The sequence below is a fragment of the Anser anser genome, assembly GCF_964211835.1.
Source record: "Anser anser genome assembly, chromosome: 7".
NCBI lineage: Eukaryota > Metazoa > Chordata > Aves > Anseriformes > Anatidae > Anser > Anser anser.
Genome location: NC_139727.1, coordinates 15,973,296 through 15,988,302, shown reverse-complemented (window position 1 = coordinate 15,988,302; position 15,007 = coordinate 15,973,296). Strand labels below are relative to the sequence as shown.

Sequence of the window (15,007 nt, the reverse complement as noted above, 5' to 3'; positions counted from 1 at the left end):
GAAGGTTGTGGTTAATCTTCTCTTGCTCATTTATTGGACAGCTCTTCAAAACAATGCCATAGTCTTGATCCTTTTAAATGCATTTCTTTTTAAAAACACTTTCTAAGTGACAGTGTTTTGTTTATTATGAGGTCTAAAATGTTTTGATAGTGCCGCACTATTTCTGTTTTAAAAAACATATCAGCTGTTTATTATGGTAATAAGATATTGCACCCAGAAATAAACTCATTTTTGTTTTATAAGTGATACTGTTGTGCTCAGTGATTGTTTTCTTCTGTTTGTTTGTTTGGTTTGCATATTCTAGGCTTCAACTGGAAACTGATTTGAAGATAGAAAAGGAGTGGCGGCAAACCCTAGAGGATGATCTTCAAAAGGAAAAAGAAACTATATCTCATCTACGAATAGAAACTCAAGAAATAGTTAACCTTAAAAAAGTAAATTCTGCAATATAACTTCAGTAGTAATTTAGAAACTGACTGCAAAGTTAATTATGAATTTAGGCATGGTATTTCTAAGGATTTCTGCAAGTAGATAGGAGAGATTAGACTAATATATTCTCACAGATTGATTAAGAAAAAAATTGGAAACATTGGTTTTCTTTTTACTCCCCATTTATTCTTCAGATCAGAACCCCCTCCTTTGAATAAGGAAAAATGAAATTCTCATTTTCCTTTCTTAGTTTTATTGAACACTGTCTTCTTATGATACGCCAGAAAGTGCTTTAGGTTCTCTCTGACTTGGTACATGGCTATATAGTGTTGTTGATCTCTGCAATAAATTGTATTTATTTCCTGGAGAGGACTGAAGAAGCAAAAATGCTTCAACTCTTAGGGTCTAAGAATTTAATCTTGAATTGTTGCTGTTTGAATTGGACTTAGAAATCTTTATAGAGAGCATATCATGAGCTGATATGAATCATCAATTCATTTACTTTTCTCAGTAAGATCAGCTTGGGTTAGGAGCAGTTTTCTAGCCATTAGGCACATACATCTATATTTGCTAGGCTTTAGGCATATACATCTATATTGTGTGAATATTTTTTTTTCTTTTTTTAAGGAGTTCCTTAAACTTCAGGAAAAAAACAGGCAACTGAAAAGGATATGTCAAGACCAAGAAGCTGCTCTCCAAGAACTGGCATCCAAGCTGAGCGAGTAATTTAATTATTCATGATGATTTCATTTGTCATGTTAACTTGGATTAAGAAAAATAATAGGATGGTGGTCATGTGAAGTTCAATGTATAAGACAAGATTACCTAACCAGTTATCAGGAAGAAATAATGTCCAGTTAGTTGAAGTCTGTTTATTTTTGACTTGTGGTCTAACTGTGACCTCATATGCAATTGTGCACAGTGCTCTCATAAGGAAAATCCTAGGTAAAAAGGGTATGGGGAGTAGGAGGAGTTTTTCATTGAAAGTGGCTGACAAGTTTGCATATCTTATCTTTCCTAAAGAAGAACCCAAGCAGAATCACAGAATCCCCCAGGTTGGAAGAGACCTCCAAGATCACCTAGTCCAACCTCTGCCCTAACACTAACAAGTCCTCCACTAAACCAGATCACTAAGCTCTACATCTAAACGTCTGTTAAAGACCTCCAGGGATGGTGACTCCACCACTTCCCTGGGCAGCCCATTCCAATGCCTAACAACCCTTTCAGTAATGAAGTTCTTCCTAATATCCAACTCAAACCTCCCCTGGCGCAACTTTAGCCCATTCCCCCCCCAAAAAGAAGCTCCCACACAACCCCTGAGAATCAGCAAGAGCTGTTTATTGCCAGGACATCTTGCAGGCAAGCCTGCGGGATGTCCGTGGTGTTTGGTGGCTCCGAGCTAATGCTTGCGATGGAGCCTGAGCAACGGGGCAACTGAGTAGGGGGCTCGCCGGGCACTCCTGCGATGCTGTTGGTGCTCAGTGGTGCTGCCTGTATGTGTCTGTGGGCTGGGCGCCAGAGGTCCCTTGGGCACTGGTGTCTCTTGTGACGCTGGCGCTATCCCTCCGCCCACGACACATCTCCTTCTGCTCAGGTGCATTCCTTCTTGGTGCTTCACAGGACGGCATCGCTGTCCTCGCACACCAAGGAGGCCTGCTGCTCGCCTTGCTCTTGTAGTCTTCCTCCTGCCGCACAAGCTGGCAGTCAGAGGGCCTAGATGCTCAGCGAATGCTGGGCCAGCTGCAGGGGGCCTGTTTTATAGGGCCCGCAGCAAAGGCGGGGCAGTGGTGGCCACTGTGACCTCAGCAAGCCTCTGCGATGGAGTGGCCCACGCGTGGCCAAAGGCGGCTGTGTTGGGAGCGGCCTGGAAGATGCCCTCACGTGGACAAGGAGGAGGGGTGGGGGGCTGAGGGCCCCTTTTCTGGGACTAGCTTCCCTGGGCCATTTGGCTTGCCAGAGAGAAAGGCTGCCCCTCGGCCACAGGGACTGCCCTGCACCTCCCATCCTGTGCCCTGGGTTTATTTTTAACACTGCTTTTTAGGCAATTTCATTCTATTCTTTACGGAAAAGAACAGAAGCAAGGTGCAACTGCAGCCCTAATTCCCATGTGTGCTTTGTGCTCCGAGTGAAGAACTTCTTCCTCATGTCACATCTAAAAGCTCTGGCCTTAACAAGATAGTGCTCACCTTTTTTATGAGGTTGCATGCTCATAGATTCCTTTATTTGAAGAGATGAAGGTTCTCTGTATGACAATTGTAGAGCATTGTTTATTGCAACATCTTCAGAGTATGTAAAAGATGAACTTATCAGAACCCCTTCAGACTACAATGAGCAATAAGCTCTGAGCACAGTTGTTATCCTCCTCCAGTGTTGTTAAAGTTTCATTTAATGATGTGTCTTCTGAATTGTTTTGCCATGACTAGTGTGGGTTTTCGTGCCCTGTGTAAAAACTTATTGTGTATATTGTAGTTTAGACAATTCTGAGTGGGTTGGCACTGGATTGCTGGGGGAAGGTTGGTTTTCCCAGCATGACAGTCCAGAAATTTGAATTCCTGGTTCATACCAATGCCATGTGCTAGCTTTAGGTATTTGCCCAGAGCTACACTGGTACAAATTTCTTTTATCCATATAATCCCAAACATATCTGCAGCCATTCAAAGGATTCTGAGCTCTTTGGAGAGAGCTTGTTGTCTTTGTGTAGTACTTAGGACAGCATCTCCTAGATGCTGCTGTAATATGAAATATTAAGTAGAAGTTCAGAGTACTCTGCTTAAAAGTTGTTAAATACCTACACCTTTTAAAGTTGTTGGGAAGTAACTGACAAAAGTTTGAAATAGCAATATCTTTACTTTTTAGATCAAAGCTGAAAATAGAAGATATAAAGGAAGCCAACAAAGCATTGCAGGTTGGTAGGATTTGGAGGAAAGATACTTTTTTCCCACTGTCCCCATTGAACTGTTTTGCAAGCATGAGAAGGCTCCTCTCCAGCAGCAGCTCTACAGAAGACACTCATTGTATGATATCCTCCACTGGGACAGAAGCACAGATTCTCTGTAGCCTTAGGGAAAGAAAATATTCAGTTGTTTCTGATTTTTATTGTTTGACATAAAAGTATGCATTTTGACACTTCTTGCAATAGTACACCCTTTTTATCGTACAGTGTATCTGGGAAAAAATATGTAGCCAACTGAGCTTAAATTATGTGCTACTTGTCAGCAATCACTAAATACTTGATCATCCAAAAGCCACTAAAAATATGATTTGTAACATTGAATGATTGGTAACTTCCTTAAAACTTGCTCAGGGAGCGCTTGAGAGCAGCGGTTGTGTTTACACACACTGGATCACGTGGTGTGTGACCTTAGGTATTCTTTCAGTCCAGGTAAAGGTGTGCGAAGTGGTTTTGCCAAACACACTACTGTTTTTATGAATTGGTTTAGACAGAAGGAAATGAACAGCTCTTGATACTGGTTTTTTTTTGTTTTTTTTTTTTTTGCTCCCCAGCATCTTGACTGTTCCTCTGTGACAGACAAGGAAATAGGCTTCAGCTTTGAGACTTGGATAGCTTTCTGCTTTTCCCATCTCAGATGTTGACCATCTTTACTGCCCCAAGCATGTTCTCTTTGCACCTGTTCCCTTTCTCTTAGCAGTGTTTTGGAGCAGACTTATTCTGCATTAATGTCTCTGTGACATTAGAGTGGTGTCAGGGTATTAAGCAATTCAGGCAGTAAACGCTACTCCTATTGATTTGTTCTGTCCTTTGAAACCCAAAGTTTATCGGATACACATATTTATGATCTTTTTTTTTTCTTTTTTTCTCCAGGGCCAGGTTTGGTTGAAGGACAAAGAGGCTACACATTGCAAGTTATGTGAAAAGGAATTTTCCCTTTCCAAAAGGAAGGTAAAACTAAAACAATTTCTTCCAACTTTTTAACATGTATTATGAGAAATGTGTTAGCTATCTTAGAGATGCAGTGTGAAATGTCAACCTTCAGACGAACGTGTAGATATTTTCTGAGATGGCTTTCTAATTCTTTGATATGTGTAACACAGTCAGGCCCTGCTATCAAAAGAAACGCTGCCTTTGGGTGAAGTGTCACAGAGGACCATACTTAAAATTATTCAACCTACTTTGTGGAATCATCATCTCAAGTGCTTGTCAGCTGTGGCACTGTTAAAATTTGACACGTGCAAGTCATCTTATTGCATTTTTATATAATAAACTTAAAAGGTTATGAATTCATTGTGGTTTGAAAGTGGTGTTAATTTCCAAGCTTTATTAATGTATGCAGAAATTTTTATTTTACTTATTTTTTTTATGTTAAATCTCATGAGCTGCTTGACAGAATTGTCCACTCATGCTTATATTATATTTTTATTTGGCAAAGTATGTTAGTTCATGTTATTCTTGGGATTGAAAAAAATCTGCAAAGTTTAGAAATTTGGTCTGTATAGGATTACATCATAGATTGCGATTTAGATGAATTGTCTTTTGAAAACTGATTCCATGCTTGGACCAAAGAATTGGAACGAATCACAGCTGAGATTGCTCTGTATATGTGGTTTATTGGTATCCAATTACAAAGTATATTTCCACGGTAATTTTTTATTTTTTTTTCTTCACAAACACTTCTCCCTTCTCCCCATTATTTAGCATCACTGTAGAAACTGTGGTGAGATCTTCTGCAATGCCTGTTCGGACAATGAACTGCCTCTGCCTTCTTCGCCGAAGCCTGTTCGTGTCTGTGATTCCTGCCATGCAATACTTATACAGAGGTGCTCTTCTAATGTGCCCTAAGATCCTTTTACAAGTAATTTATCACCTTTTGGTATTTAGCTAATTCTGTAAAACTGTACCAGCTACAGAATGTACAGCACTGTTTCTGGAGTTTCAGGTAAGCAGTCTGAAGTTGCATTTTCCAAGCACCATAGAGGAATTTGTTGGCTGCTTCCTGTTCATACAAATAGAGAAAATGGGACCCAAACATGGAAAACGTGTTAAAACCGAACATGTTAAAAATACAGATCACAATGTTAGTCTAAGAGATTACTTGTAAGCTTTTCTGGAGGAAGGAGGGCAGTTTATACAGGAGACTCAGTGTTAATATGTATTTGATAAGTATCTTAGTCATTTTGATCTTGAAAAAGGTGATATATTTACCTGCTTTTACAGGCTAGTCTGCAACAAGTCCAACCTAATTCTGCTGCACAATTTGCCTGCAGTATGCTGTTGTGAAGTAAAACTCTGCAATAGATAGTTTTAAATTGTATTTTAAAATAAGTAATGAAATTAATGCAGGTGGTCCAGTAAGTTATTGCCAAATATCGTATTTGTTTGCTTCCCCTCAATTCTCAAGATTTGATGCATCAAAGAATATTGCACTGACAGCTCTGTTCTTTGGAGTCACAGGTGCAGAAGATTTTATCAGACAGGTGAGAAACAGCGCCTTTAGGTACTGGAAGAAAGGAGATGCATTTTGCGAAATTATTTTGTAAAATGAACTATTAATTTGGCATATCTGTGTTTTCATGGAGAGATGTGCATCCCAGTTGTTTTGCTCTATGTTGTCTGTAGCTTCAAATGAGTATCTGCATTGTTTTCATGTAAGTCATACTTAGCTCTAGAAGCAGCATGAATTTGCTGCCAAGAGACACTAGGATTAAACACTGCAGCCCGTGTCCTTTGTGCGGTGCCTGTGTTGACAGGAAGGTTATTTCTGATTTTGTCACCATCCTTCTCAAATTTCCAGTTTGTTTCTAAACCGGTCTTTCTTTTCTTCAAGACAGCTTTTGAGTGTTACTAGGTCTGACACATCTCTCACTCCTCTAATTGTTATCCCATGGTAATTTCTACTGGAATGTAAATCTTTATTCTTCTAGTGGCCAAATAAGAATACATCCTTCTGGGTTGTATTTAGTATTGGCCTCACTTTGATGTCACTGCACTAGAATCACACCCTCTTCCCTTCAGCTCTTCGTGTGACTGGATCCAGCTGTGGAATCTCTGCTCAGTACTGAGGAGCAGTCGGCAGAATTATCAACTCCCTGGTTCTTTCATCCATGGGCCTGTTATATTCCTACTAACAGGAGCATGGAGGCTTAGAAACAGGTCTTTTAGTCATTCTTCTACTTTGTTTAGCTTAGCTGTGTCTTTTAAGGGCAGGCATTTAGCTAATATTCTAAGAGCTATCCTGTTAATTTTGACACATCAATGTAGTTGCTTATGTAGCTTTTGTAAAGAAGTGTTTTTAAAATTACCCAGCATAACTTTTTGTAAAATGCAAAACAAATATTTGTAAATCTGTAAATAGCTTTTGGAAAAAATAAATTTAATTGATCTGCAACTTAATCATGGGAGCAATGTCATATTAAAACTTGCAATTCAGAATATTTTGAGCATTTTATTGATGTGATCAAGTTGCTTAGAATGTCTTTGCACATGTTGGACAGTGGGGAGCTACCCTACTGATTACTTAAAGTGCTGCTCACTTGTCTCCTGAAAGTACTCTGATCTGAGGATGTTTTCAGGTGGGTTTTTATTCCTCTGCAATTTAAATACCAAGTTCCTTGAAAGGTTCGGTACTGAGTGCTGCTCTTGTTACAGGATGAAGCATTAGGGGGGACGGGGTAGTCGTAAGGCATTCACTGTCTCATACAGCAGAATTTCATTCAAGACTCACATTCCGTGTACCTTTTGTAACTTACACTTCAAACTCCTTTGAATAACTAAGTAACTGCCCCTGCTCTCCCAAAGGTAAGTCTTAAACCAGTGTTCGTGTGTTTCTTCTCAGAAAATAGAATGCAGAGCATACTTGATTGAGGAAAAGGTTAGAGCTGATGCTATTTTACAGTATTCAGACGCTATGCTTTTAGGAAAATCTTTAAGTAGACGTACTTTACCTGACTCTTAAGATATATTGTCCTGGCACTGGATTAATTTTTGTCCTGACCTTTGTTACCTTAGTTTTACAAGGCATACAAACCTCAGTAACTGACCAAGAACCCCCTACTTACATTGTGAGTGCCAAGTTAAAAACAGAGCCCTGCACCATCCCTGGTATAATGATTTCAAGCCATCTTTCCTCCCCTTCCTATCCCAAAGTATTTCACTAGTTGGAGAACTTCCTATGGCAAATGCCCCTTTCGGCTATTACTTCCAGTCACTTGGACACAAGCACACACTCTCTAGTGAAATAAACTCCATTCTACTCTCTCCCACAGTAAGACATTTATTACATATATAACACAGTACTAGCAAAACAGGTGACAAACTTTCAATACCCAAGATCACATTTGACATCTTAAGGGAGGCATTGAGGACAAAGCAGTTAGTTTGGGAGATCACACTGGCTCAGAATAAATACCTCGTTACACATCAGGTATGTTAAGTGTCTTCAAACAATTGTTTCTTACACATCTTACATGTCACAAATGCACAAAAAACTTTTCAATGTGTTTGGGATTGTGTCACTTAACAAATATTGGGCTTACAGTTGTCATTTTAGAGACCTGGCTTCTAACAAGCTCATCCATAAAATGGGTTGCCAAGTTTTGAACAAATACAGACAAATCAGCTATGTGCACTAAAGGAAAAAAAGCTCAATGGTGTTGAAATACAAGTTTGATGAAAGAAACTTATATATATCTTGCTTCAAAATCCCCCACTCTTCCTAAAAACACCCAAAAACAGTTTGTGAAGAAAAAAAGCTAAGCTAACTTGAAATGAACTAGTATTTGACCTATTTCATGTTAGCTGAAAGCTGTGCTAGTGTTTTAGTTTGATTAGCAACTCATTTGCAAGTTAAACATGTGAAATGCAGCACCTGGAGTTCTACAGCAAAGCACAGGACTACTGTAGCTTGGTGTTGTGGATGCATACAACTTGGGAACTAAGCATTTATGCAACTGTGCATTTGAAAAGCACAGTAGATTCTGATAGTACAAGGAAGGAAGCTGGAACTATGACTTTTAGCCTCCACAGCTTTAGCTTAATGCCATGTTGAGAAATTATTACATACAACTTATCAAAAGGATTTAGGAAAGATTGTTACCAAATAAACTAGTCTATTAATCTACCTTCTTCCCCTTAAACAAGTGAATTTTTCAAACTCATTCACTACACCAAGATTACATAGAACTCAGTGTTCATAGGAGTTACAGTACAACCACCTTTATTGAACCATAGTACAACATCTTAAACCGACTGTTTCCTGAATATGTAATACATCCTTAGGAGTAACTAGTATAAAAAGTATCAACATCAGTGGTTTGAATATAAAAATTTATTTAAAGTCAGAGTATGCAACAAATAAAACCTACAGAAAACAGATTTTCCCATCACAATCTGTTGCTTACCAAATAATATTGTGAAAACACATTCCTTCAGTCATTATAAAGTTCTTAAAATACAAAAGAAATTAAATTTTGTAAGAAAGTCTAGTAGACCAGAGACTGTTTCTTCCAGGATATTACGCAGAAGCAAGGCTATCCTTCAATACATTCCACGCCATCCTCCTCCACCCATACTGCCTTGCCCATAGTATCCTCCACTATTTCCACTGCCACGACCTGCAAACAATTGACACAAGGTCACGTATACATACCTTAAAAAAAGAAAAGAATGTGATGGGTAATACAAAACTGTTCAGCACCAACTTAAGTTATACTAGAACAACAATACTTCAATGCTATTTTTCTAAACAAGCATTTGCTGCAGTAGCCAAAGGTATAAAAAACCAAAACGTGTGATTAATAATTGAAGTTAAACCAATGCCCTCCCTTCCCTTTCTCCCAGCACATCCTACAGCACCCAGAACCCACCCTTCCAGATCATGTCAGAAGACAGATGTAGCAACACAGAAAATAAATTTAAAACAGAACATCTACTTACTGTATCCGCCCAAGCCATCAGGAGTTCCGTACCCGCCGCTGTAATTGCTACCCATGCCCATTCTACCAACAGAGCCGTAACCTTGATCTGAAAAGCAGAATGTGCACTGTTACACGCTGGGAACCACACTACGTTTGGCAAAACGAGCTCAATCTGGAATTGATGCATACCCATGCCATCTCTGCCATAGCCTCCCATTCCAGATCCACCTCCAGCAGTTGAATTCAGGAATAGTTCAATATATCGATGTTCTGCAGGAAATCAATATGTTGTATTTTGATTCAGAAAACAGAAAGATTCAAAGAAAAAAATCCACCCTGTAGAATTAGTTGGAAGTCCACAGGATTTTTTTTTTTTAAAATGACCAATTAGTCGTTATTCTGATAAACAGCAAAAAAATACCACGATGTGTGTATTTAATGCAGTGTAACTTTAGTTATATTGAGTTTAAACCCTTACATTCAATTTACCTATATATACCATACCAAAGCCTGGTCAACGAAAACCTCATTTGAACACAACACTCACGCATGTGATTCTTATCCTTTGACATAGCAGCTACTGCATCCTCATGTGTTACAAATTCCACATCTGCCTCTCCTGTAGCTCGTCCATCTGCCCCAATATCAATGTGAACTCTTATAGGATTCAATGGCGAGAAAAACTAAGAATAAAAACAAAAAAAAGTCACAAATTTAGAATTTAAGCCAGGTACATTTTTTGCTGTCCCAGGGATTACAGCACTAAGCACTATCTAATGATTTTGTGTGGTAGAATGAGACAAATTTAATTACTCATTTCCAGAGCATTACTTACAATCCCTTTTATACAACTTGAAGAACTCCAGCCACAGATCTTAAGTAGCTCTCTTTAAAAACAGAGATACAAACCAAAATACCTGTCCACACACATCTCTTTAAGCAATATGTTCTAATAAGATGCTACTCTGGAAAAGGAAAGTCATGACTTAATTTTCAAAGAAGCAGAGCCAAATAAAGATCCTGAAGTAGGGACATGTTTATGGAATAACAACAAAAAGCTGTTAATCAGATTTCTCTTCCTTCCCACAGAAGTCATCAAAAAGATGCAATGGTGTATCTGACCAACTGCCCTTTTAATGGACAGTATGTGCAAATGAACTTTTAGGATAACTATTCATGTACTATTCATCACGCTTTCAACCCTTGTTCTCGAAGAGTCCTTAGACTGAAGGAAACAACCAAACTGATGTTACAACTCAATTTCAAAATACAGGAGAAAAAAACCGAGCACAACCTGCTGGAGATCCACATATATGCTATACAACTAATAAAGAAGGTGCCCCCCTGTACAGAGCCTATGGTTAAACCAGGCCCACCGTCCCATTAACACTTCTCTCCCTGAAATCGCAATAGACATCCACACTGACTCAAGATTCCCAAAATCCTGCATGTGTCCCTCTATCTGCCACCCTGATGTCTTACGGGTAAACGTGATACTTCCCCCTACTAACACAGCTCCCTACTGTTTTCCCACTTTGTCCATCCTAAAACAAGTTTCACGTCAACATACAAACCATCATCAAAGTTTCACATTTACTATCACTGTATCTTCAGTTAAACTTAAGCTTCTGAAAGTCTTAGACTGAAGATACTGATTGCAACAACTGTATCCATCTTTTAAGGAAATGAAAAAACCAGAAAAGTACAGGAATTAATGTTAAAAATGATCTGACTTCTTTAGTAACCTTACCACAGACATTACCTTTATAAAAGCTCGTTTGTTGTGAAGTTCTGCAGAACTTGCATAAATAACCATGACTTCAGGTAGCAGATGTGTTAGAGTTATCAATCACTCACTGGAGAACCGTAAATTAGTTTGGAATAGGGAAGACAAGAACATGTAAACTCTTGGTGTTAAAAAAGTCATTTTTTCCTACTGTACTTACATTAGCAATGTCATTTTCTGTTGCTCGAAAAGGCAATCCTCTCATGTGAACAAAATGACCACCACCATGGAAACCTGAACCTGCATCTCCAGCCCCACCATACCCATGTCCTCCCATGCCTAGAAAAACACAACCAAGAAAAAACACACCTGTAAGTACATCATGAAAAGCAAGAGAAGTGATTACTATTTTTTTTCTGAAATTGCTGACTTTAGGCTATTGAAGAGGTTTACAATTCTAGTGTATCAACCTCAACACTTATCTGTGTATTATTTCCCAGAGGTTCCTCAACTCCCCTTTCCTAAGTAACCTTCCTTCTTTACAAAACAATTTAATACAGAAATCCACTACTTCTGTCTTGAAAATACTATGTCTTACAAGTCAAAGATAAAAAATCTTTTTAAACAGTATTTTTTTTTTACCTCTCCCATCTCTCATTCTGTCATCATAGCCATCATTTCCATAGCCATAGTTATTATAGCCACCATAATCATCAAAGCCACCATACCCTGTACAAGTGACATAAAGAAAAAGAACGATTACATTGTTACTGAAAACTCCAAGTGATGCAAAAGAATCATTTTTTCAGTCTTTGGGCACCAAGATATCTGTGTTTGCCCCAACAGGCTGTTAAAACTGTATTTTTGAACAGCGTTCAAGTGCAGAATCCCTTTTATACCATAAAAAGACCGAAACATGCAAACAAAATATCCAATTCTAATGAAAATAAAGTTTTCAAATATTTTCCATTACTCTTAAATAGAAAGCTGCATTTTTTGATATATTACAAGTAAAATTTCTTTTTAGAGAAGTGCATCAAACCTAATAGGAAGCTACTGCCATTTCGTTATTTCTTGACAAATATGTCAGAAACATGAAACTGACAACAGAACCTCTATCATTAGGTAAACATACCACCGTCATATCCACCACCTCCTCGACGCATTCTGTCATACATACTTCCACGCCCAGCTCCATAATAACCCCCTCTTCCTCCTAATGGTCTATCATATGGTCCAGGTCGCTGTTGTCCCATCATTCTTCTTGGCAGGTCACAGAATCCTCTGATTTCACTCTTACTACTTTTGAAGATTTCAATATATCTGAATAAGAGAGGATTTTCAAGGTACAAGTAAGAATACATGCGTAAGCTCTCAGAATATTATAAAAGGCCATACTACGTTTTCTACAACTAGGTGTTCAATCCAATAAAAATGACTAAAGATACCACACAACTTAATTTTCTCCTCAAAACCGTAAGAATCTTTAGCGTATCAAAGAAAAACTTAACAATAGCAAAAATTACTGTGTGAAAATTCTAGCTGTGCAAATTAAGCATAGAACATGTCTTTCCAGTATGAGAAAGATACTGGTGAAAAACAATGTCTGGCTATAGTAGCACTTAGCACAAATTACCCTACACATGACACAAATGACTGAAACAATTTTCTGAGTTTAGCAAGCTACATACACAGAGTAATACTGTCTCCCCCACCCCCCAAATCTACCGTATTTCCCCAGTTAACTTAGAATCAGTTACAAAAAAAATCTTTAAAATAGCCAGTTCCATATTATGATCCCCAACCCCCCCAAAAGCATTACTGACCCACAACCCCCAAAAAATAAAAATTTAAACACCATCCCAAACTCTCCATCCCCACCTGTGCCCTATTCTTTCCTTGTGTTTCCCCAGAGCATTTTCTGCTATCTCCTTTGAAGCAAACTGCACGAAGGCCTCCCCTGTGCTTCTCCCCTGGTAGTCCAGCGTCAATGTTATCCCATTTGGCACGATTTCCAACCCTTTAACCCAAGGACAAATAACCCCATCAAGGGGAACAGTGTTAAAGGCTGAAACATTCCCATCTGCAGCAAATACTTTAAGCATATCTAAACAACAACAACGAAAAAAAAAAAAGTTTCCCCCATCACCCAACAATACAAGCCAACGATCTTTCATTAAACATTTATGGATTTAGCCATACTTGTTTTCTGTTTTACTTATGCAAAAATACAACCACCTAGGTTACATGAAGAAAACAGAGCTACCAATCAAGCAATTTAACTGCTCCAAATGCTAACATATAGATTATCTCAATATGCATAATACATTTACCACCTCGACAAAAATAGATACATACTCGGCTTTACTACATCTACAGTTATTTGTACTGTAATTACAAGATATAAATCTTAAAGTAATCTAATCTGGCACAAACCCTCCCCTCCACCCCATTAATGGGCATTACAAATTAAAGTGTTCAAAACATTGTGTAAAACATACAAGAAAAGTCAGTCTCTATACTTTGACTATACTAGAGATACCTTGGAAAAACTGAACAATCTCTTCTTTGCTGCATCCAAATGGCAGGCCTCGAAGTCGTACCACCGTTCCATCGTTAGTTGTATCATTTGGCCCATTGTGTTTTCCACTCCAGTCCATTTTTATTTAAGTTAAACACTACCAAGAAAAAAAAAAAAAGTTTTTTTAGATTCCATATGTACCCAAGTCTGCCCCGCAAACCTCAAAGGAAATCAAGTAGTTTTCCTCCTGTAAACTAGTATTAAGTATTATTATGGACGATAAACTTTATTCCCGTTACGCATTTAAATTTTACTTTGTCCTATCTTAAGCACACACACATCTGAAAACATCCCCAAGTCTGATAGGGAAAACCGCACGTAGGGAGTGCGGTACGTGGGCTGCAGCAGCACTAGTTATTTACTCAGAGAGCTCCCCGCGTTAATCCTGGAAGCTTTTGTTTTTTAAAGCCTGGCACTCGGAGGGGCAGGAACCACGCAACGGCTGCGGCGTGGAAACACAAGCCTTTCCTTTGTCTGCGAACCGAGCGCCACGGGCCACGCTCTCGGCCCCTTTTTGTGTGTGCGCTTCCCCCCTCCCCTCCCCAGCCACACAGGCAGGGCTTTATTTCGAATTCAAGGAGCCCGGGTTGGCGCCGCGGGATCACCTTGAGAGGCAGGGGGAGGCGGCCGTCCCCGCGCCGAGCCCCCCCCGGCGGCAGGTGCCTGCACGCCGCCCCCGGCTGAAGGAGGGGGGGACCCGAGGAGCGCCCCAAGCCCACCGCAACGCCGCGACCGGGCTGCGAGCGGCCCCGTCCTGCCGCCGGCCTCCTCCCGCAGCGCCGGCCCCGCCGCCCGCTCCCTCCCCGGCGCCATTTAGCGCGCCTCCCCGGAGCCCCCTCACGGCCGCCCCTTCCCCCTCGCCTCCCTTCTTCCCCTCGCCGTCCCCCCGGCACCTCTCAGCCCCGGCGAGGCGCCTCAGCCTCCCCTCAGCCGCCGCCGAGCCCCCGGGGAGCCGCCGCCCGCCCGCCGCAGGGCCGCTGCCGCCCTCCGCCTCAGCTCCGCAAAATGGCGGCCGCGCCGGGGACGAGGCGCCGCCGAGCACCGCCCCCTCCCCCCCTCCGCCTCCCTCAGCCCCTTCCCGGCCGCGGCGAAGGGGGGAGGGCCCTGCCGGCCCCGGGGGCGCTGCTGCCGCCGCCCCCTCCCCGGGCGGCCCCGGCGGGCTCCGCTGAGGCGAGCCCTGCCCTCCCGCCGCCAACCACCGCTCACCGGCAGCCGCTCGCACAGCCCTCGCACGCGCCCCCGGCAGCGGCAGCTCCGTCCCGCCGGGCAGGAAGCTCCTCCTCGCTCCCGACCGGCCGCCGGACTCCGAAGCGACGCAAGCAGCCGAGGCGCGACGGCGTCCCGAGCGCGCAACTATCGCGACAGCGGCACCGCGCTCCCCTCAGCCCCGCCCGAGCGGC

The 15,007-nt window shown here is 41.1% G+C and overlaps 2 protein-coding genes across 19 annotated transcripts in view; one reads left to right on the top strand and one right to left on the bottom strand.

Annotated features, from left to right (window-relative positions):
- The window catches only part of RUFY2 (RUN and FYVE domain containing 2), a 29,979-nt gene extending 23,201 nt beyond the window's left edge, over positions 1-6,778 (top strand). For 5 of the 6 annotated variants that reach the window (XM_083845461.1, XM_083845459.1, XM_083845458.1 and 2 more), the window contains exons 14-18: positions 305-434; positions 1,057-1,151; positions 3,286-3,334; positions 4,253-4,330; positions 5,084-6,778. In XM_083845461.1, the coding sequence (XP_083701587.1) occupies positions 305-434; positions 1,057-1,151; positions 3,286-3,334; positions 4,253-4,330; positions 5,084-5,227 (496 nt within the window). In that variant the 3' untranslated portion in view covers positions 5,228-6,778. The remainder of the gene's footprint in view (positions 1-304; positions 435-1,056; positions 1,152-3,285; positions 3,335-4,252; positions 4,331-5,083) is intronic. The other variant, XR_014587189.1, reaches the window with a different exon arrangement.
- An 864-nt stretch (positions 6,779-7,642) lies between these two features.
- On the bottom strand, positions 7,643-14,954 carry HNRNPH3 (heterogeneous nuclear ribonucleoprotein H3). 13 transcript variants are annotated; one of them, XM_083845481.1, is made up of 10 exons: positions 14,814-14,954; positions 13,569-13,704; positions 12,908-13,046; positions 12,162-12,349; positions 11,669-11,755; positions 11,247-11,365; positions 9,848-9,983; positions 9,490-9,570; positions 9,320-9,406; positions 7,643-9,032 (listed from the first exon to the last, which is right to left on the bottom strand). In XM_083845481.1, the coding sequence occupies exons 2-10, from the start codon at positions 13,684-13,686 to the stop codon at positions 9,019-9,021; spliced, it is 969 nt and encodes a 322-aa protein (XP_083701607.1). In that variant the 5' UTR covers positions 13,687-13,704; positions 14,814-14,954; the 3' UTR covers positions 7,643-9,018. The 13 variants fall into 13 exon arrangements, with proteins under 13 accessions (XP_083701607.1, XP_083701599.1, XP_083701605.1 ...); XM_083845473.1 differs by having other exon boundaries at positions 7,643-8,997; XM_083845479.1 differs by having other exon boundaries at positions 7,643-8,997; positions 12,207-12,349.
- Between the last annotated feature and the right edge of the window lie 53 nt (positions 14,955-15,007).